At 55.4% G+C, this 22,905-nt stretch overlaps 1 protein-coding gene across 10 annotated transcripts in view; it reads right to left on the bottom strand.

Moving 5' to 3' along the window:
* Positions 1-2,742: 2,742 nt before the first annotated feature.
* The window catches only part of CMIP (c-Maf inducing protein), a 266,083-nt gene continuing 245,920 nt past the window's right edge, over positions 2,743-22,905 (bottom strand). For 8 of the 10 annotated variants that reach the window (XM_015126693.3, XM_077986958.1, XM_077986960.1 and 5 more), the window contains 11 exons: positions 22,660-22,725; positions 21,312-21,338; positions 21,013-21,061; positions 17,831-17,938; positions 14,779-14,895; positions 12,792-12,932; positions 11,907-11,954; positions 10,499-10,645; positions 8,847-8,952; positions 7,364-7,434; positions 2,743-4,695 (listed from right to left, as the gene is read on the bottom strand). In XM_015126693.3, the coding sequence (XP_014982179.1) occupies positions 4,642-4,695; positions 7,364-7,434; positions 8,847-8,952; positions 10,499-10,645; positions 11,907-11,954; positions 12,792-12,932; positions 14,779-14,895; positions 17,831-17,938; positions 21,013-21,061; positions 21,312-21,338; positions 22,660-22,725 (934 nt within the window). In that variant the 3' untranslated portion in view covers positions 2,743-4,641. Of the gene's footprint in view, positions 4,696-7,363; positions 7,435-8,846; positions 8,953-10,498; positions 10,646-11,906; positions 11,955-12,791; positions 12,933-14,778; positions 14,896-17,830; positions 17,939-21,012; positions 21,089-21,311; positions 21,339-22,659; positions 22,726-22,905 lie in introns of all 10 variants that reach the window. The other 2 variants (XM_077986955.1, XM_077986957.1) reach the window with 1 other exon arrangement.

The raw sequence follows: 22,905 nt of genomic DNA, 5'->3' as shown, positions 1-22,905 counted from the left end.
CTTGGAGGTGGGGGACGGTCATTGAGGTAGGTCCTCGCAGAGGACCCCTCAGAGAGAAGAGAATTATGGAGAAAAGGAAGGAAGTGCTAGCTATGAAGGGTGGGTGGGGCTCCAGGCTAGGTAATTAACAAGGGATGCAGAGGCACCCAGGCACCCAGGAACCAGTAACCGAGGGGAGCTCTTACCACTCCTGGGTTGAAGGGCGAGGGGAGTACACGGTGTAACTCAGTGCAGCTGGGAGGAGGCACAGGCCAGGTGTGAGCATCGCAGAGGTGCAGGCAGGGTTAGGGACGCTGAGGCACCCAGGAACCAGCAAGGGGCAGTTCCCAGGCTAAGGCTGAAGGGGTGAAACAGGGAGCTGCATTAGTTCGAGAGCTGGAATCCTGGTGGGCAACCCACGGAGGGAGGCAACTCCTGCCAACAACAGGCACAGCGGCTGGGATGCCAGGGAAGACACCCCCTACTTCTTCCAGCAGGGAGCCTGCATTCTCTCCCTTTTTTTTTTGAGACTTTGAGACGGAGTCTTGCTCTGTCGCCCAGGCTGGAGTGCAGTGGCCGGATCTCAGCTCACTGCAAGCTCCGCCTCCCGGGTTCACGCCATTCTCCTGCCTCAGCCTCCAAGTAGCTGGGACTACAGGCGCGCACCAGCACGCCCGGCTAATTTTTTGTATTTTTAGTAGAGACGGGGTTTCACCGTGTTAGCCAGGATGGTCTCGATCTCCTGACCTCGTGATCCGTCCGCCTCGGCCTCCCAAAGTGCTGGGATTACCAGCTGAGCCTGCATTTTCTAGCCTCACCCAGTGGGCAGAGGAGCTCAGCTGCCGCCAGGCAGAGCAGGGAGGAGGGCTGAGTGTGGCCCCCGGCTGCACCTTTCCCCAACCCTTAGAGCAATGAACATTTAGAGCAATGAACGCCAGGCCCTACGCCAGTAGAGAGGGCAAGATGGAGCAGGCTGAAGTGTCTGGCTCACGCATGCACATGTCTATACCAGTAGCTGGTCATCTGGTCCGAGGATGGGATCTCAGGGAGCCAAGGGCTTTTTGGACTGTTCATTTGATGTCCTTGGTGAGGCCTGCCTATCACCCCCGCAGTCAAGAGCCCTCCTGTCGTTTTCCATAGTGCCTGTGTTCCCTGGGTGACCCGAGGAAGGCACTGCTGAGTGACGGACACTCTCACCCTTTTTTTTCTTTTGAGACGGAGTCTCACTCTGTCGCCCAGGCTGGAGTGCAATGGCGAGATCTCGGCTCACTGCAACATCCACCTCCCAGGTTCAAGTGATTCTCATGCCTCAGCCTCATGAATAGCTGGGATTACAGGTGTGGGTCATTATACCTGGCTAATTTTTGTGTTTTTAGGAGAGATGGGGTTTCACTATATTGGCCAGGCTGGTCTCGAACTCCTGACCTCAGGTGATCCACCCGCCTCGGCCTCCCAAAGTGCTGGGATTATAGGTATGAGCCACTGCGCCCGGCCTTCTCACCTTTCTTAAAAAGACTTGGCAGAGGCCTCTAGAAGGAGGCCACCAGGGCACAGAGAGGTGTGGACAGGCGGGGCAGGTAGCAGAGGGAGCTGGATGGTGTGGGAAGGACAGGGTGGAGGCTGGCAGAGGCAGCTCCAGCCAGAGTCTCTGGAGAGATGGTTTCGGGCCAGGCCCACAGTGGAGAGGCAGAGGGCTGGATCATGGACATCCTGGATTTCTGTCAGCATGTGGGGACAAGACATGCCTGGGCTGAGGACAAGGACACCCCTGCTGAGCTGGGGGACCCTGGAGGGTGACAGGTTTAGGAAGAGGGGTGAAAACAAAGCATTTTTTCTTTCTTTTTTTGTTTTTGAGACGGGAGTCTTGCTCTGTTGCCAGACTGGAGTGTAGTGGCGCAATCTCGGCTCACTGTTATCTCCGCCTCCCTGTTTTAAGCGATTCTCCTGCCTCAGCCTCCCGAATAGCTGGGACTACAGGCACGCGCCACCGCGTCCCGCTAATGTTTGTATTTTTAGTAGAGACAGGGTTTCACCATGTTGGCCAGGATGGTCTTGATTTCTTGACCTTGTGATCCGCCCGCCTCGGCCTCCCAGAGTATTGGGAGTACAGGCGTGAACCGCCGCACCCGGCCAAGATAAAACATTTCTTTTCGGACTTGTCAAGATTGCCTCTGGAGACATCTAGGGGGAGTAGGCAGCTGAAGTGTGGGCCTAGGAACCTGGCACTGACCAGCAGCACAGCATCACCTGGAAGCTCGTCAGGAATGCAGATTCCCAGGCCCCACCTAGAGCTGTGGCATCAGTATCTGCATTTCCACAAGACCCCCCAGGTGGATGGAGGGCACATTCCGTGGAGTAGCTCCGGGCCAGAGCTTTTGTAAGGCCCTGCTGAACAGCAGCATTGACCTTGGTCTATGACGTGGAGTCTCAGCTGGGGAGCGAACTGTTCTCCATGGGACATGTGGCAACATCTGGAGACACTCTGGTTGTCATAAATGGGGAAGGGGTGCTACTGTTGGATAGAAGCCAAGGATGCTGTTCAATGTCTGGCAACAAACACAACAGCTCCCTGCAACAAAGATGGCTCTGGCCCCAGTAGCCAACAGCAGCCAGGGTGCCGAGCCCTGGTCCTCAGGAAGTGCGTGCAGATGAAAGTGAGGGCGTCTCAGTACTGTTGGAGCCTCGGACTTCCCACCTGGGCTTCACCCCCTCCTTGGACCTTCTCCCCCTGGGCGCCGAGACACCACACACAAAGGCCAGACGTTGATGAGTCACTTACAGTTTATTTTTGCCTGAAAGTATTTCACATCTCTTTGTACACAGCTACGTGACAGTAGTATTAACCATCAGGAAAAGCAACAGTGCGAGGGGAAAGGTGGCATGTCTTGTTTCTTCTTTTTTTTTTTCTTTTTATTTTTTTCTTCTGCTTCTTCCTGCACCAGAGTGCTGTGAAGTATGGGACTGGAGGGGCGCGGGGAGAAAAAAAAGAAAACCAAACAACTAAAAACAACAACAAAAAACAAAACACAAAACGGAACACACTCACACACACACGAAATAAAACCTGGCACGGAAAATGAATTAAGACTGGAACCCAATTTCTTTTTTTTTCCTTTTTTAAAAAAATGAGGGCATCGTCGGGGGGTAATAAAGTCTACCTAGCAAAGTATAAAACGACAAAAGCATGGTTTCCATTGAATAAGATTAAATATATATAAAACAAGTACACTGACTGTGGGGTAGGTTTGGAGGTGCCGGAGGAGGGAAGTATTTGTGCTAAACCAACAGAAAAAAGGGCTGGGGGGAGAGGGGGACCCCAAATAAACCATCAACGGGCTGTTCTGTACAGTGAGGGCTTGTTAAGAAAAAGCCGACTGTTTATAAAAGAAACGGAGGTTGGTTTGTCTTCGGAACAGGTGGGGACAGAAGGAGCGTCCACATTGCAGTGGTCACATGTGGAAGGTGGGTGGGGAGGGCAGTCGGGCTGGCGGAGGCAACGTATCTCTTTTCCCAAGAGACCATGCAGAGAGGCGGGCATGCATGGGGCCACGTGAAGCACACGATGGCAGGGGGAGCCCATGGGTGACAGAGTCTCCGTTGGGGACAGGGGACAGCAAAGGCTGACAGGGACAGGAGCTCCCTGGGGGTGGGGAACAGCTCTTTCACCGGGGTGGACTGGAGAGGGCGGATGAGCAGCCTCCCGTTCAAGTCTAAAAGGTGCCGAAAGAGCTTGGGCCTTAGAGGAGCAAGAGGATCTCAATCCTTCCTCCTCCTCCAGCCTGAGCCCCACCTTGCAAGGGAGCTGGAGACATGTGGAAATCAGAAACGCACAGTGGTGGGTGGGGGAGGTGGGCAGACAGACAGACAGACGAGAGAGCATTAGCATAGAGAATCCATCACGAAAAAACAATTAATTGTTCCAAGGAGGTTCTTTTTTTCTCTTTTTGTTGTCTGTTTGTTTCCTTTAAAAAAATAACAATACTACTACCACTAACCCGACAGCTGACTGGTTTCTACAGTACTACACGCCGGGGCGGGGCGGGGCGGGGCGGGGGGACCGTCGAAGACTTCATAAATAAGAGGCGGGTCCCAGACCCGCAATTTGTCAACATGTCTTAAATAGGTGCATTATTTAAATCTTATGTACAACAAGAATCACTTTGCATAGCAATGGTGAGGACACAGGACGGGTGCAGTGATGTGACTGGGTCTTCTTGTCCCAAGGGCGGGGGGCGAGTTCGCAGCTCAGCTCGGAGCCTCTAGGAAGAAAGCATCCTTCGTCCGGCCCGCAACGGTGGCATCAGAGTTGACTTTTCCCACACGACAGCATCAAACACAAAGGCAAAGAAAATCCACAAAGGGTCCCCCACCCCCCAGCCCACCCCCAACCCCCTCCCCGACCCGCTGATGCTCCTCTTGTTGCTACAAAGTCCACTTTAGATCAGGTCAAAGGTTCCAATTACGAAGCTAAAAGAATTCGGTGGGGGCTGGGCGTGCTTGTGGACCCCCTCCCCACCCCCTCCCCCCTCCGCCCCCAGAAAGACTCCCCATCTATCTCACAGCCAGGGCACCAGGGTAGGACCCCAGGACCGGCTGCTCTGCGGCTTAGTCAAGAGTTGTTTTGTCGCGGTTGCAAATGTCTTCCTGTTCGAGCTGGGAGCTTCACCAGGCTTCAGTGTAGCGGACGTCCACTTCCTTCAAATTGGGAAGCTTGGCCTGGGGGTAGCAATAAGGGTCCTTGTCACATGCAGGCCATTCCCTTGCAGAAGCTGACAGTGCCTGACTCCACCCACACTGCCGGCTGGGGGTCCCTGCCACCCTCTCCCCACCTTGGTGCTGTGGGCTCCCTGGGCTCTTGGAGGGTTGGGTGGCCTTAGGCAGACAACAGAACAGGTGGGATGTGCCCTGGCCCCAGAGGAACCAGGCAGTGGGGCTCCCATGCCCCCACCTCAGAGAGGCTTCGGTCTCTGTCTTTGCAAGTGGAAGCACTGGGGTTTGAACCCAGGCCCTGCCACTTGCTGCTGTATGACCGTGGGCAGATAACCCAGCCTCTTGGAGCCTCAGTTTCTTCCTGTGTGGGCCAATCTGATTCTAGTCCCTGGCTCAAAGGATAGGGCTAGGGGTTAAATAGCAAATGCAGAAAGCCCAGGGCACCGTTATAAGCCCTATGAAAGGAAACTTCTTATTTTTACGGTTAGTGATATTCTCATCGTTATCAGAAAATGGACAGGGTGAGTGATGCGGATCCCAGTAAGTCCCAGGTACCCGGGGTTTGGCTTAGATTCTTCCCACTTGGGGCTTCCCCTTCGCTGGATGCGTTGCTAGACTCTACGATTCCACCTGCTGCGTCTCTCCATTGTTTTCTGCTTTCTGTTTCTGCTACTCAGACTTCCACTCTTCTTCTATAAACAGTTGGCTTTTTTTCTTAACAAGCCTCCACTCTACAGAGAGGTAGCTGCCTCCTAACTGGCCTCACGCCTTTACTTCCTCCCTCCCAACTTTCCTGTACACTGGCCAGCATACTTTTTGGATGCATGTACACATATGTATGCATGAACACGCACACATGTACACACACGCACATGCAATTCCTCACTGCTGCTCTCCTGTGCTCAACAACCCTCAATGGCTCCCCACTGCCCAGGCAGAGGTCACAGGTGGGGACCTGCAGCCACCTGCAGTACTATAAAGCGTACTAAGCCAGCCCTTCAAAATTAGGAGACTTCGCAGAAGAATCTAGGTTTCAAGGTTCTCTTGAAAAATGGGAAGGTCTGGCCAGACTGGGCAGTGAACAGTGGGGCGTGGCCTGCCTGGCACTGAGTGTAGGCTCCTCCTCCAAAGGATAAGCAGCTGCTGTTTGCTCGAGTCCCCTCCACAGGGAGGCTGGTCACAGGCTGGCAGCATCAAGTTGGCACCATGTCTCTCTCAAATGTGTGAAAATGAAAAAATCGACTGAAAGTGATTTTTCTTCCCGAGTGGCCTTTCCTGCACTCCCCATGTCCTCTTTTCAGCTTGTTCTCAGTAGCGTCTGACTTTCAGCACTCTGAACTCAAGATAATCCAGGCAGCATTTCTCAAACATGAGTGTGCACAGGGATCCCCCAGGGTGGGGTTACCTGGGGTGGCCTGGATCCTGCATTTCTGTTGGCCCCCAAGTGGTGCCAAGGGCACTGGTCTGCAGATGCCACCCTGAGTGCTGAGGTCTAAACGCTGGGGTGAGTGATCTGCTGGCTGTGCCCCTGCCACCTGCTGCGTCCCATACATCCTCTCTTGGACCTCACTCTCTGCTGACTGTCCCTCCTGGCCCCACCAGGCCCTGTGCCCACCTTGGTTTGCTGAGCTTGCCTGTGCCTGCCAGGAAGGACTATCCCCCGGGCAGGGACTGTGGCAGCCACACCTTGGTGTCCCTGACCCTGACATGGGCCTGGTACACAGCAGAGGCTCCAGAAGCATCTGGAGGATGCCCCAGTGAGCACGCCCTGGCGGCAGGAGGCCTGGTTGTAGGAGATGGGCCCCAGCCAAGGGCTGCCGGGGGATTCCCTCTAAGTGGCTTCCAGGGCACGGAGGTGCCAGCATGGCTCATGGGCGCCATCTGTGCCTTCTCACCTTTGAGCCCAGCCCTTCTCTCCCAGGATGCTGGCCCTCTGCCGGTCCCGCCTGCTCCTTCTGGGGCAGCTGGTACAGCCCCAGGAGGATGGGGTGACAGGATGACAGGAGGCGACTGAAGGCCTGGCTCCTCCAACCTTCCCAAGACGTGCAAGTGCATTTCTTAAAACGCCCCTGTCTTCTACCCTCTGATCCTTTTTCTTTCCCTGATTTCACTTGCTGGCCTAGTGCTGGTGCAGTGCAGCCCTCAGTGGTGTGAGGCACCCACCCTGCTCAGCCCTCCCTGCTTCTACTCCTGCTCCCTCTCAAAATATTTATTTCCTAACACCCAGAGCACGCTTTGAAAAGCGTGACTCACTGCTCTGCTGTGACCTGTGAGGGCATTTTCATCCGGCCCCAGCCCATTCCCTCTCTCAGTTCCTGGCTACATTTGCTACAAAGCCAGGCCTTGCCAATCTCTTCTGTCTCAGGACCTTGACACTTGCTCTTCCTCTCGCCCTTTGTATTTCTGGCTTCTTACCTTTTGGGTCTCAGCTCCTGTGGCCTCTTCATCAAAGGGACCATCCCTGATCACCCCAGGCCACACAGGCCCTCCTATTTCCAATGACTTCCCTGCTGCTTCCTCTTTGTTACTCCTTTTGACCTGCCTTTATTTATGTATTGATCTGCGGTGTCATCGTCTTTTACTGGAGAATGAGCTCTGGGCAGCAGATGCACCAGCATCCAGATGCCGGCTGGAGAAAGGAGGGGAGGAGAGAGGGGAGGAAGGATGGAATTACCTTCAGATCTTCGTAGGTGTCAGCTGAGAGCTTGGTGCTGTTCATGTTTAAACTGCAGAGACTCTTCATGGCTGTACGAGAGACAGATACAGTTGTTAGGAGAGTGAGGCCCCAAAGGTATGCCGGTATGGGATGGCCAAGCTGGAGGAGCTGAACGTAGGTGCCAGGCCCCCTGTTTAGGAGATGGGGCTGGGGAGGAAGGTTTCGCAGGCACAGCCAGGACAGGTGGCCTACTAGACACTGAAAGTCTGTTTCAGGCATGTGCTGGTTTGAACAGAGCCTTCGTTCTCTTCCCATCCGCTGAGTCTCCCTTCCCTTCTGGTCCCTCTGTTGTGTCCCCCCACTGCCTGGACCTGATGTCCCCAGAGCTTGCCTGCCACACCCCAGACCAGGCCCAAGATCTCCCCGCTAAGGGAACCCCGGATGCTCCCCGCCATCGTCACTGACTCGGGTGCTGCTTCTTGAAAGCAAGCCTCAACCTCTGCTTTGTGTAGGAGTCACAAGGAGAGCAGACCCCTCCACCCACTCCCAGAGATGCTGAGCAGGGCTGCAGCGGGGACCAGGAATCCGCACTGTTCATGAGGACCGCGCCCCCCGGGGAATGCCAGTGGAAGCAGTCCATGTGCATTTGCAGCCAAACTGGCTGAGCGTTGCCTCTCTGCTTCCATTGACCCAGTCACCTGCCCCCACCTCCTCCCAAGCCATCCAGAATTTGCCAATGACCCCGTAGGAGTCATGGCCCTGCCCAGGGTGCCTCCCCCTTGGCCAACTCCCACAAATCTGTCTTCACACCCAGACTCAACAGCACCTCCCCCGGAAGCCTTCTCTGACTCTTCCCACTGAGCCACGGGTCTTCTCGTTTAAAGCAGTGGGCCTGGAATAGGGAAAGCCGGTCAAATACAGAAGCCGGGGCTCAACGTCCCTGAGGGTAGTTCAGTCAGTTGGGGTTGGGACACAGGAATTGGCCTTTCTAGGTTCCTTGAGAATTCTGTGGCTCCTTCTATTATGACAGGGCTTCTCAAATGTCAACGGGCCCGGGAGTCTCCCAGACATCTGCTTACCGTGCGCTGTCTGAGTCAGGAGGTCCGAAGTGGGCTTGGGAATGGACATTTCTGACCAGCCCCCAGAAGACGCTGCCGCCACTGGTCGGGGGACCACAGTGGCAACATACTACAGCCCCATCCTTGAACTTCACCCCTCAGTGGACTGCGAGTGTCAGGAGGGCATGGGCTGGCCTTATTCATTTTTTCTATTGCCTCTAGAATATAAGCTCCCTGAGGTCAGGGATATTTTTCTCTGTGTTGTTCCTGGCCCTTGGAATGGTGCCTGGTCCATAGCAGGTGTGCAGTGAACACATGTTTGTGAATGAATAAATTTCTCTATCTGTGCACGGTGCAAAGTCAGCTCTTGGCCAGTTTGGTTGAAGCAAAGAAGGAATGAATAAAGCAGCCCCTCACCCCCCAGTTGCCCCCGAGGCACTCACAGCTCAGGGCCAGCAGGCCAGCGTCTGTGACCGGGGTCTCGCACAGGTTCAGCACCTGGAGCATGGTGAGGTGTTCCGACAGGAGCCGCAGGCCGGCGTCTCCAAACTGTAGGGCACAGAAACTCTCAGCCCTCTCCTGGCCACCTCTGGGGAAGTGACTCAGAGGCTGGGGCAGAGGTGGAGGACAGGGATGGGGACAGAGCCTTGCGCTGAGGCCCATGGCCCACCAAGCCCTGGGGTCTGGGCTGCGCTCGCTTCTCCTAAACAATTCCACGCCTCTCTGACCCGGGTTAGAATCCAGCTTCTGCTGTTGGGAGTGGAACCAGGCCAGAGCCCCTGGGAGTCAGTTTTGCCTCCACGAAGGAGGGCTTCGAACTTGTCCTTTCCTAGCTTCGAGATGCTGCCTAGGCGGCTTTCTCCTGCTGGGTGGACAGTGGAAGGATAGGGCTGGGCCAGGGGCAGGCTGCAGGGACTGTCCCCAGTTTCTCTTCTGGAAAACGAGGGTGAGGGCAGAACCTGCACTTCACAGGCGTGCAGTGAAGGCCCCTTCATCTGCTCTGTGCAGAGTACTGAGCGGTGCAGCTGACACTGAGCTGGGACTCAGCAGCCACTGGTGTTACTATAACAAAAAGACCCAGAAACCTCCCGCGCAGCCCCGGGCAGGCCAGTGAAGCCCGGCTCACGTCTCAGCTCCACCTCTCAGAACCTCAGGACTCGGAACTGGGCACAGTATTTCCAACTGGGAAATGGGCCTCAGGGCTTCATGAGGTCCTCAACCTCCTCTAGCCTCAGGGATTGGGTGCTGAGCTTGAGGAAGGGGTCATGTGGTAAGCGATGCCTGGGGTGTAGGCAGGGAGGCGGGTGAGGGGGCAGGGAGGAGGGTGAACGAGTTAGGAAGGAGGGTGGGGGGCAGGGAGGAGGGTGAGGGGGGCAGGGAGAAAGGCAAGGGGGTAGGGAGGAGGGCGAGGGGGCAGGGAGGAGGGCGAGGGGGCAGGGAGGAGGGCGAGGGGGCAGGGAGGAGGGTGAGGGGGGCAGGGAGAAAGGCGAGGGGGCAGGGAGGAGGGCGAGGGGGCAGGGAGTAGGGTGGGGGGGCAGGGAGGAGGGCGGTGGGGCAGGGAGGAAGGCGGGGGTGCAGGGAGGAGGGTGGGGGGCAGGGAGGAGGGTGGTGGGCAGGGAGGAGGGTGAGGGGGCAGGAAGGATAATGATGGGGGCAGGGAGGAGGGTGAGGGGACAGGGAGGAGGGTGAGGGGGCAGGGAGGAGGGTGAGGGGGCAGGGAGGAGAGTGATGGGGCAGGGAGGAAGGTGAGGGGGCAGGGAGGAGGGTGAGGGGGTAGGGAGGAGGGTGAGGGGAACGGGAAGGAAGGTGAGGGGAGCAGGAAGGAGGGTGGGGAGTAGGGAGGAAGGTGAAGGGGCAGGGAGGAGGGTGAGGGGGCAGGGAGGAGGGAGAAGGGGCAGGGAGGAGGGTGGGGGCAGGGAGGAGCGTGGAAGGCAGGGAGGAGGGTGAGGGGGCAGGGAAGAGGATGAGGGGGCAGGGAAGAGGATGAGGGGGCAAGGAGGAGGTGAGGGGAAAGGAAGATGGTACAGGAGAACAGGGAGGAGGGTGTAGAGGTGGAGGAGGTGTGGAGGGCCTGGAGCAGGGTGGGAGGATGTACCTGAGTGGACCACAGGTTCAGCTGCTTGAGCGAAGGCAGTTTGATGAGGTGCTCGGCGCAGGCACTGGTTACATTGGTGAAGGCCAAACTGAGGTTCTCCAGGTTTCCGAAGGAGCCAGAGCTCAGCAAACGAGCCAAGTCAGCGTCCTGCAAGCAGATGCGGGAGAGGCCTGAGGGACCTGCTGGGATCTCCTGAGACCCTGGGCCCTCCTATCCCCTATCCTCCTCCTCTCCCTCGCCCTACAGAGAGCTGTTCCTGGGGGGCGGCAAATCCCAGGAGCCGAGGTGGGGGCACGGCTTGGTGGGATGGGCCAAGGGGGTGGTCAGAGAGGGAGGGGCTGCCACACATCCCATGGATGACAGCTGCCAGGCGGAGGAGAAAGCCTCCAGTGCTGTGACTCACACCCTGAGTCACCAGCGGGGTGTTCCGAGGCCACGATCCTCCCACAGGCGTCTGTGCGTGTGTGTCTTTGTGTGTGTGCCTGTATGTGTGGATATCTGTGTGTGTCCGCATGTGTGTCTGTATATGTGTGTGTCTGTACCTGTGTGTGTCTGTGCATGCCTGTGTGTGTGGGTGTGTCCGTGTGTCTCTGTGTGTGTCTGTCTGTGTGCATCAGGGTATGTGGCTGGTTGTCTCACTCCCAGGCAGCAGCTCATGCAAACACCGAGGCCACACTCAACTCTAACGCCTGAAGACATCAGCGCATGCCTAAGCACTGGACTCGGAGGTTCCTGAGACTCCCCTCCATCCTTGAGTGTTAGTGGCCATGTGGCTGCCCGGAATGAAGGCTGATTTCCAGCCTCCCTTGCCACTAAGTGTGGCCCCACACACTAAATCCAGAAAATGGATGTAAGTAGACATGTCAAGTAGAACTTCCAAGAAGTTTCTTAAGAGGAAGGGGTATGTCCTCCTTCCTGCTGGCTGGAATGGAAACAAGATGGCTGGAGCCTGAGCAGCCCTTTTGGTCCAGGAAGTAGCAGCCATGTATCAAATACAATGCGGGCATCAGAATAGAAGGAAATAAGATCCTTAAAGACCTTGCAAAATGCGAATGGTAAGATACACAAGCCTCCAAGGGTTGCTGTGAGGATAAAATGAACTAATAGAATAGCATCTGGCACACAAATGCTCAAGGTATATCTGCTATTATTCCCAGTATTATTAATAACTGGATATCAACACCATTATCACCAACGATCTGTATCACATTTTAACTTTATTTTTGGTTTTCGTATCTCTTCCTCTAAGCTACCTCCTGGAAGAGCTGGCGTGTTAAGTACTAGGGGGTCCTTGTGCCTCGCCCTCCATCACCTCCCATCTCAGCTGCAGACACCACCTGCCACTCCCCAACAGAGAGGACCAACCCACTCTCTCCATCCAGCCCCAAAGAGAACCAAACCAACTCACTGTCGACTTGGAGGGCAGTGTTAGCCTGGTGGGCCCGCCTTTCCTTTGCTGCAACAGAAACCAGGCTGGTTACAACCATTCTTTTCCCCAGGTTTCCATCCTGGACTTCCACCCCTGTTAACAGCACTCATGGAGCCATCATTATTTTCTCGGTTGTACAAGGCAACATGGTGGTCTTGGTCTCAGGGGCAAAGCCAGAGATGGGGTTTGAGCACCGGTGGTTTATTAGAAGGTGACCCCAAGAAACACCAGTAGAAGAGTGGGGAAGTGACACTGTGGCTGCCCATAATGGAAGGGGTGTTATCAATCTAGCTATCACTGGATAGATGGGTACTGGCACCACATCCCACCAGGGTACTCTAAGAAATGGTGGAGAAGCCATGTCTCAAACGTATCTCACGGAATGGGTGAAACATATCTCACTGAAGGGAGCTGGGGTATTTATACACACTCTCCCAAGAGGCACTGGTTGACGGCTGCTCCAGCAGATTAGAAGGCATCGATTTCCTGCCCCTTCTGTCCTTCTGTGCACACATGTGAGTACACGCACGTGGACATACAAAGTCCTTCAGCAAAGAGGTGTGGGTGCTGGCATTTGGAAGTTGGGCCCCCATGCACTTAAGTGGAAGGGTCTAAGGGACATGGAGGAGGGAGGGTGGGCACTGTCCTGGCCAGGCTCCAACGAGCTACGTGACTCTGGGCATTGCTTTGCCTCTCTAGGCCTCTCTTTGATTACCTGAAAAGTGGCAGGTGGTAATACCAATTTCTTGGGTTTGGAGAAGAATTCAATGAGACTGAGGTCCACTCAGGTCCAAGTACTAGCTCCCCTGGAACCCGCCCTGGCCTGCTGGGCAGGGGAGTGGTCCGGAGCAGCCGGGGACTCACCAGCTCCTTCAACTCCCGCTGCCGGTCGCACAGCTGCTCATACATGCGCTTCCCCACGTCTGTGCTCTCCAGGGTTGAGATGATCTGCAGTTGGGTGTCGTTGTTGTCAATGATGTTGTATTCCAGCATCAAACACAGGATCTGCCCAGAACCACAGTGGTGCATTATGGACCCGGCCTGCCACCCCAGCTAAGCACACTCTGTGCATCCCAAGGGTCTTGTTTTGAAAACCAGCAACCCCACTCTCCCCTCTCCGAAGCCCTGGCTGTGTGAGGTTGGGCAAATCACCTGCCCAACTTCCTGCCTGTGCAATGGTAGCACCAGTGCCCACGCACTGAGGTTCTCCGGGTTCAAACGTCAAAGGACATGGGAGTCTCCCAGGCGTCTGCTTACCGTGTTGTGTCTGGACACGGAGCAGGCCCCTGAGGATGTCTGCAGGCCCCTAAGCACTGGTGGAAAGCCACACCTCTCTCTCCCCCCAGTTTCTTCCCCAGTGGCTGTCACAAAGCAGGTGTTCAAGCTCATAGAACGGCTCGCAGCCCTGGGCCCATCTACCACACACAGCTCCAGAGACGGCCTCGTGACTGTACATGTGGCTCACCTGCCTGGGAGTCAACATGCCTGACAGCCCTGCCTCTGACATTCCCTTTCCAATGACTTATTTTTATTTATTTGTTTATTTTTGAGATGAGGTCTTACTATGTCGCCCAGGCTAGTTTCACCCCCCTGGGCTCAAGCGATCCCCCTACCTCAGCCTCCTGAGTTGCTAGAACTACAGGTGCATGCCATGGTGCTCAATTCTCCTAGCACTTCTCACTCGCCAAGGAACGGTCACTCAGCCCAAGCTTTTCACAGCACCTCTTGTCTGTCTCCTGTCTCCCTGCTCAACCCTCCCCCATGGCCTCCGAATCCCTGTCACAGGACAGCCTAGACTAAATCCAAACTCCTTCCCAGCACCTCTGGGTACCCAGAAGGCTCTTCATGCACATCCACCCACATCCCAGACCTCTTGCCCCTTGGTTCCCTGTGTTCCAGCCACCCTGGCCCTCCCTGGTGCAGGACCTCAGCCCGGGCTGTCCCCACAGCCTGCTCAGCTCCCACCTTCCCGCTGCCTCTTCCCCAGGGCTCACATCTCCCCCAACTCTCATTTCCATGGGAGCTCCCATGGCTTTGCCCCGCCTGCCAACTCTTCGATGCTCTTCCCACTGAGGGTGAAGTCTAGCTCCCACGCCTTTGACTGAGGGCCGGCCACAGTGACTCACTGCCAGCAGTAGGATGTGGCAGAAGTGATGCCGCCTGCCTTCCAAGGGAGGCTAAGTTAAAAAGTGATAAGGCTTCTGCCTTGGTTCCCTTGGGACAGTCGCTCTGGGAGTCCCAGGCTTCTGGGGACTTTGGAGCATGCAGGGAGAGAGAGGAGCAGCAGCAGGTGAGGGGTGGCCTGCAGGGCTGGGTGTGTGTGTTCTAGGCAGGTGGGCAGACTACCCGGACGCCATGAGGTGGAGAGTGTGGCTGAGAAGCCCCACCCCGCAAAACCCTCAGTGTCTGAGGCCTCTCAGGCCAATGCAAGAAGCCTTGGGGCTCATCCAACCTGGCCCCATCCGACTAATGAGGCCCCAAGTGAGAAGTGCGTAGCTGTGCCCAGGCACCCCAATGCCCATGTGCGAAATAAATGAGCGATCTTGTTTTAAAGCCCTCACTTAGGGGTGGTTTGTTACACAGCAATAGATGAGCAGAACAGAAGCAACCCCAACCACCGATCCATGGATCAGCTGGATCACACCAGAAACAAATATACTGTGTGATGAAGGCTCGAGGCTCCCGCTAAGCTCAGGGCGGCCGGGACTGCATGCCTCGCCCACTGCCCCCCGTGCCTCGCCCACTGCCCCCCATGCCTGCAGCAGCTCCTGGCTCCCAGCAGATGCTCTATCAGCAAGGACAAGGGACGGGGAGCCAGCCATCCCGCTAGAGACCCCGACCAGCTCCTTACCTCCACCATGGTCTGGTTCCCCCTCAGTGCCAGGAGCATGCAGGGACCCAGCTTGTTTTCCGCCAGGGAGAGCAGGAATTTTTTGGTCTTGTAACAGGAGCCCATGAGGATGTGCACCTGTGAGGCAAGAAGGCCCAGGTGAAGGGACAGAGACACCCAGTGCCAGCCTCCAGCATGCCGGCAGGAAGTGAGCCCAAGAGTCACTGAACAGACCTGCCTACACGCTGTCCGAATGGCCAGTGTTCTAGGATCACCAGGCCCCCGGGGGAGGCAAGAGATCCTTCCCCCGCACACGGTCTAACCCAGATGAACCCTGAGGACGCTACGCTGAGTGGAATAAGCCAGTCGCGAAAGTCACGTTCACGATACCTCTTTTCATTCTGTCTTTTGCCTTTTACGGTTTTTAGTAGGACCTGATTTAACTGCAAGCCCCATCTCAGCAAGGGTATCTTTTGTATAAATTTATAATACTAAACGCAGTAAAAGCTGACTAGAGTGCAATTTAAAGTCTATTGATTGAAACAAATGTAGCCCTTGCTATTTTTATTTTTTCCTCGCTCTATTGTCCAGGCTGGAATGCAGTGGTGCAATCTTGGCTCACTGCAACCTCTGCTTCTTGAGTTCAAGCAATCCTCCCACCACAGCCTTCCTAGTAGCTAGGGTTACAGGCATGCACCACCATGCCTGGCTAATTTATTTGTATTTGTAGTAGAGATGGGGTTCACCATGTTGGCCAGGCTGGTCTTGAATTCCTGATTTCAAGTGATCCGCCCGCCTTTGCTTCCCAAAGTGCTGGGATTATAGGCGTGAGCCACTGTGCCCGGCCCTTGCGTTTTTTAAGTATGTGTAACAGAGTCTCTAAATATGTAATCTCCTGCCATTATAAAAGTTCTGATGTTTTAAACACTGATTACGTTGAAGTTTTAAGCAGAAGGATGACTCCGACTCCACTTACATGAGGTGCCTGGATAGGGAAATTCGGAGACAGAAAGGAAAAGTGGCTGCCAGGGACCGAGGACGAGAGGAAGGGGGAGTGAGTGTGTAATGGATGCTGAGTTTCAGTTTCGGAAGATAAGAACGTTCTGGAGATGAACGGTGGTGATGGTTGCGTAACAACGGGAATGTCTTTAATGTCACCGAACAGTGTGCTTACAGATGCTAACTTTTACATTACGTGTATTTTACTGCCAAAACCAAAAAGGCCCCCTTCCCTGCTCCCCTTGGGAGTCTGCTGACAGTCGATCCTTTGAATTCCTGGCACTGCTGGAACCGGGCAGAAACTTCTAGGCAGGCTTTGCAAGGGGGGTGTACATCTCGGGGTAGGGGACGTGATGAAGCCCAGACACCTCTGCCAAGCCCGCTGTGAGCTCGGAACGGTGTTTTGGGAGACTGCCTGCCCCAGGAATCCAAGAATTGGCACATCCTGCTCCCTCCCGGGTTATATGTTGGGCGGTCTTTTTTTCTGATGCATGGGTGATGGGGGCCCAAGGGGAGGGGTCCCCGGCCACCAGGGCTTGGGGGAGGCCTGGACATCCCACTGGCTTTCCTCCAACTTCACACAATGGCAAATGCCCTTGGCGGTGGAGAAAGCAGCCTCATCGAGGGGCCGGCTTCCAAGCCATGCGTCTCCATGGCAACAACACACTTCCATCCAGCGGCTGCCTGCTTCCTTCCTTGTGTGTATTTTTTCCGCTCCATCATGAACAGCTCTGGCATACCAATGCAACCTCTCGGGCTGGGAAGCCGCCAGCTCCCTGAGCCTTCTTGCACCGAATCCCCACACTGTAGGGTGGGGGTGGGGCTGCGGAGCGTTGCTATGGTGAAGCTGTGACATCAGCGGAGAACCCGAGAGGTGACCGAGAGCACAAGAGAGGTGGTGCAGGCTGGCAGTGGTAGTCACATTCCTAGATGCACAGGGCCCTGAGAGGCCTGGGGTGGCAGGCAAGGAGTGGAGAGGGAGTGCATGAGGCAAAGGGCCTAAAAATAAGCCCCTTTCAAGAAGCTTCCAGGGGTAGCGCCTCAATTTGTCATCACTGCACAAACATCTTTGCTAAGTTCAGTACGGAGAGCCAAACCAGCCACCCAGCAGAGACGAGAATCACCACTGGCGTCATTTCTGAGCAGCGACTGTGCCGGCCCACTGGGCGCCCTGCATCTCCTGTTGCATGCAATCGCTATGGTAACCGCGATGGGTCAATGCGATGCTCCTGGACGAGCGGCTGAAGCTGGCAGAGGCAAATTACCAGCCCAAGTGTGGGAGCACCAGTGACCAGTAAATGGAGCTGGTTTTCTCAGCAAGTGGAGTCAGTGAGGTTGCTGGCCACTAGGGTGCAGCATCTGCCCTGGGGGAGGAAGAGTCTGGCCCTTTACTCCTGAAAGCATGTGGACCTGGCCAAGGAAGGGCTTGGAAACAGAAGGCCTGTGTGACCCCAGGCACGCCACCGAACCTCTCTGGGCCTCTGTTTCAACAGAGATGTAATTCAGCAACAAGGATGTTGTACCGATTAAAAAGGATAGTGCACATGAAGTGATGGATACAATGCCGGGCACAAAGAAAGTCATCACGGATTCAGCTGTTGGTTTGGTGACCTCAGACCGCACATGATGGTGGGGACAATCACCCTGACTGGGACACCTCCTTGTAAGGATTAAACAAGCTGGTGGACCTGCAGTGCTTTCCAGAATCCCTGGTCCTACTGGGCACTCAATCCCTTGTAGGAACATAACCATGACAATGAACTGTGTGACCTTAGGCAGTAACGCCCCAGGCTTTAGCTGCCTTGGGTATAAAATGGGGCAACGACATGTGTCCTCTTCTCACTGAGCTGTGAGAGACGGAGTGCAACTGGGATGCCAAGTGCTTGGCTTGGAGCCTCAGATAAGAAATGAGTAAGTGACGGTCACAGCCACCACCACCACCTTCATGACCAGCACTGTGTAAGCCTGGAAACTCCAGGGCTGGGTCCAGGTGATGGGCGCAGCTGTTTTACTAGTCAGGCATGGCAAGCCCAGGGCCCCCTGGAAGTCGCCCCACTGGGGTCTCACTGCATACCATGCTGGCGAACAGCTCCCCGTCATCGTCACAGGCCACTCCTCCGGGGCTGTAGAGCTGGAACCAGCCATCTTTGCCGGCCCGCACACTCAGCAGGCATGAGTGGACCTGCCAGACAGGGGAAGACACAAGTGTGAGCTGCACGCAGCCCTGGTGACGAGGGCGACCGCGATCTGCACACACGAATGGGAAAGGCTCGGGCAAGTCCCGCAGTCAAGAAACCCGCTTGTTTCCTCCAGCAACCCCCAGCCTTCCACCAAATGCCATGAAAGGTCTTTTGGGGAACACCGTGGCCCCACACCCTGGGGGATTCTGGCTACTGGCTGGCAGTTGCACAGGAGGGAGGGCAGGCCCTGGCTTGACAGGCTGATCTGAATGAAGCGGGCCTGCGGCTGCACCAGGCAGAAATGTCCAGAGCAACCGCCCACAGTCAGCCCCCTTTCCCCTTCTCCTGCGCCTTTTCCCTTCTGCTATGCCTTCCTCTGGACGGGGCCATCTTCTGGGTCTCCGTCCTCTGTCCGGTTCTCTGTCCCCCTCTCTCTGTGTTTCTAACTCCTCTCCCGTGCTCTCTGCCCTCTCGCTAGAAACCTCTCCCTGCTATCTGTCTGCGGGTCTGCTGCCCCCAGCACCGACTCTCCCTCTTGGGTGTCTGCCTTCTTCCCTTTCTGGACTTGTGTGGGCACCATCCTCCCCTCCAGGTATCTGCCCTGCTAAGCTCTCTCTCTCTCCCCTCTTCTTGGGGACTCTGCCACCCTCTCTCGTTAGGTCTCATCCCCACTTCCTTCCCTGAGTCTTTGTCCCTCTCCACTGAAGGATCTCTGTCCATGGCTGGGGGCGGTTTCAGTGCCAAAAGCAGAGCTCTCACATTCCTTCCCAGAGCTGTGTGTCTGTGTGGATGGGCCTGCTTGTGCATGTGAGCACACATGTGTGAGCGTATGAGAGGAATTCCACAACCACTCTGGCCCCTGCTGTGATTACACAGAGAGAGAGGGAAGGAGGGAGAGGGGGAAAAGCGGCGAGAGTGAGGGAGAGAGAGCATGAGAGCGAGAGTGCGCACAAAACACAAAGGACTTTTCCCCACCTCCTCCCGTCCTCGGAAGAAAGCTGAGAGAAGTTCCTCATTATTTCCTTTAGGAAAGGACAATTTGCTGCCAAGAATCAGTTACCCACAGATACTAAACTGATCACAACCCACACATGAGCACACAGAAAACAAAGGCAGTGGCTTTTATTTTTCCCTCTGAGCTGTAAGAATATCAAGGGTTTACTTACTGACTTCAAAGCAATAAGGACTTAGGAGTATAAGATGCTATTCAACACACACAGCAAATAATTTTAAAGGAAACAACTTTGGCTTCATTTAGGAAGGTGTGAAGGTAGGAGGGAAGGCAGAAAGAAGAGTGAGGAGGAAAAGGGAGACAGAATCAGCAGAGAAAAGAAAGAGGCAAACAGGAGAACAAGGGCCTGGGTGTGGGACTTTGGCCAGGGGAGCTGGCTCCTTCCAGACCTGCAGGTCACTTGGGGCCTCATGCACGCTACCCGAGTTTGAAAATTACCCTCCCAGCAGCTGGCCCTGCCTCTCTACTCCGAGAAGCAGCTGGTACCACTTTTGTTCTCCAAACGTCAAAGTCTGGGTTTGAATAAAGGCTCAGTTCCCAGGAGAATTCTGAGATGCTGTCTTCACAGGTGGCAAGGAATGACTTAAGTTTTAGAAGAAGAATGGAGACACTCACTGGTCCCTGACATTTAAAAGCACCATATCCACCATTTCTCCTTTTTCCCTCCACGCCTGAGGATCCCTTGGGGAAATGGGTGTTTAGAATTGGGGTGTTCTGGAACTAGATTCTTCAAGACCCCTCCAGAACTAGGTTTTTCAGTGTGGCCTGGAGACCAGTCCCTTAGAACCACTTGGGATGCTTGTTCAAAATGCGTCAAAATGCATATGCTTGGCTCCACCCAGGCCCCATGAGCTGGAACCAGGAAGGAATGTAGGGGCGGGCGGGGGGGTCTGCCTTTTGAACAAGCTACTCAGGTAATATAGTTTGAGAACAGTTATCTAGAACTTCTGGAATTACAGCCTGATAAACTGCGGGTTCTGAGTCAGAGAGACCCACCATGGTTGGACACGACAAGACCTTGGGGTCTATGTGTCCTCAGATTCCTCTCAAACACCATTTTCCACCCTCCAGACTAAGGTCCAGTTTGATCCATTTAGCTAAGTCCAATCAGTTCACTACCACCTTCTCCAGGAAGCCTCCTGGGGAGGGCTCCACGGAGAATAACGCCCTCTGTCCTCTGCCTGTCCTTCCCCCCCCCCCGTTCTGCTGGGAGCACGAGTCTAGGTCTGTCCTCAACTGGGAGTCAGGTCCCTACCACACCAGAACTCATGCACACAGAAGCAGGCTGTGAGCATCTCAGGGCACAGCACACAGCGCAGTGAGCTGGTTATCAGCACCAGGCTCCAATCCTGCCTCAGTCGTGAACAAGCCGTGCAACACTGGCAATACTATAGAAGACACTCATAGGGACGCTGTGAGGATGAGAAAAGGAACGTATCTGACCCGGGGTATAGCACCTCATAAAGGACAGCTGCTGCTGCTGCTACTACTATCAGGTGATGCAGGCCCAGGGCTACGGGCTGGCTTCCTTGCCCATCTAGGTCCCTGCCCATGTGCACAGGCTTGGGGGCAGAAGGCAGAAGGCTGCCCTCTCCCCGGAAGGCCAGCTTTGGTGAGGGACACAGCAGCCCTTCAGGGAAGCCCTTGGCCACCACGACCAGGAAATAAAAACCCAGCTCTGATCCCAGCTCCGATTCCTTGCTCTTCCCAATGATTCACATAATAGCAGAACCAGACAGGACCAAAATGCTGCCTCAGAGCTGGCTGGGAGCTGCCATGCCAGCCCAACCCGAAATCAAGGCCTCGGCTGTGGGGAGAAACCACCAGCCAGTGGAAAACCACCCCTGGTGAGCCGGCGTTTACAGTAAAACACTGACATCACAGGCTGGGCTCTGCACCAGGCGGGGCTGTGTTTCCGCACAGGCAATGGGTCTCTGAAAGTTGTTCCGAATGCCTGTCGCTGACAAGGAGGCCCCACCAGAGCTTCGGAAGGCCTCTGAGGGGCCCTCGTGCATCCTGCTGTCCCGAGACAGTGGGCCTGAGACGCAGAAAGAAAGGCCTCACCTCTTGCCGGGGGTCTTCGGCGAACCTCTGAATCACGTATTTCAGTTCCCTGGAACAGATGAGGCGGCCAGAGTTACTGCCGGGGTCTGGGACTGAGTGGGAGGTGTGGGAAGGGGAGGGGATGGTGTCAAGCAGGAATGGGCCAGGGAGCTGGGCAAGCTGCTGGATCCAAGCCGGTGGATCAGGGATGCCAAGAGAAGCCACCACTGCCTCCCAGAATGCACGTGCCACGGAGGGAAGACCTCAGGACGGAGGCCGTGCGTGCCAGAATGGAATGAGGGCGGTGCCCAGAAACTTACTTGGTGAACTTCTCGTGTGCGAGAGCTCTGTAATAAAAACAGGGGAAAACACGGCAGTTAGCAGAAGCGTCGGAAACAGCACAATGTTCCCAAGATTAACCTCTGGGGACGTCTAGACTTTACGTCTGATTCAAAGAATGAAGAGGAATTTGAGTAGGAAATGCCAATATTTTGTCCCCACTCAAAGCTCCAAAACAAAGGCCTTCTTTGAGGAGGTGACAGATCATAGCAGCGGGAACAGACTGGGCCCCCCATTCCCAAAACTTCCCTAGGCCCACACCTGTGAACAAGAGGGGCTAAGCTGCTGCCTGAGCACGTGTGGGTGCATGTGGGCTCCAGGGACCCAGGTGTGTTCATTAATTGTTCCACAATTAAGGCAGGTGGCACTCATTACTGCACACATCAGTGGCCATCAGGGACCATTCTTCTAAGCCAGCTGCCACAGCCAAGAGCGCCCAGGCCTATGGGGACAGGGGCTGGGGCCAAAGACGTCACGACTCTGCGGAGACTGAGTGCCTCTTAGGAGTTGGATTTCTCTGGTCTCAAGTCCTGGGACCCTCGGGGACTGGCCAAGCCAGCAAATGGGGCAATTACCGCGTGTAATGTGCCCTTACAGAGGCAGCGTTTCATAAACACGCTCAGTAATCAGCTCCTTGGAGAACCCCAGCCGCCTCCCGAGGCTGGCTCCCTCCAACCTCTCGAAAGAGACCTGGAGGCATTTCAGGGCCTGGTTATTCTGACAAAGCCTTCTCTTCAGGCCATTATCCACCAGAAAGCGTTCTCTCTGGTTTCCAGTGATCACTTCAATACGGTGCTAGGGGCCGGCAAGGGAGAGGCAGAGGGTCTGTCTCTGGCCAGGTTTGCTGCGGAGCCTGAGCTGAGCATTGTAACGGGCGTAGTCAGAGTGCTTCCAGCATCTCAGTACGGCACAGTGAGCAACTCCACGTGCATTATCTTTTGATTCTTACTATCCCCCTTGGAAGAGGAGCGGCAGGTATTACGGTTCCCATCTGGTGCATAATAAAAAATGCTAACTGCGCGGCCTGCCAGGCGCCGTGGGGAGGGCTCTGTTTGCATTCTTAGCTCATGAATCCTTGTGACAATGCAGTCAGACAGCTCCTACAACGTCCCTGTTCTCCTGAGGTCTCCATTTTTCTGAGGAGGGGAGGTGTGCCTCCCCAGGGGTCCCACAGCTGACAACATGGCTGAGCTAGGACCGACGTCTCCAGGGTCTTCCCACTGTGACTCGGCTTCCCCATAACATGACTGGTCCCCCACTAAGGCCTTGGTGGACAACTGAGGTTTGCCTCACGGGTGGGAGGGCTCCGGGGATGCGCATGGGACTTACTCTTTGGGGAATGGAATGGGTTGAAGCAAACTGGCCAGAGACGGTCTCCAGTCATCATAGTCCGACCTAGAACGAGAGAGGGTGACAGTCAGCTTTGGTTGGGACAAGGAGAGGTTTACGGCACTGTCCCAGGTGGGCCAAAAGATGGGATGGGAGCCTGGCAGGAAGTCAGTGGCACCGACTCCTCCACCTACTCCCACCTCCAGGATGAGCAAGTCAATGTTCTCAGCGTGGCCACGAGTACTC

The sequence above is a fragment of the Macaca mulatta genome, chromosome 20 (genome assembly GCF_049350105.2).
Source record: "Macaca mulatta isolate MMU2019108-1 chromosome 20, T2T-MMU8v2.0, whole genome shotgun sequence".
Classification (NCBI taxonomy): Eukaryota; Metazoa; Chordata; class Mammalia; order Primates; family Cercopithecidae; genus Macaca; species Macaca mulatta.
Note: the sequence above shows the minus strand (reverse complement) of the source record. Positions and strands in the feature narration are given on the sequence as shown.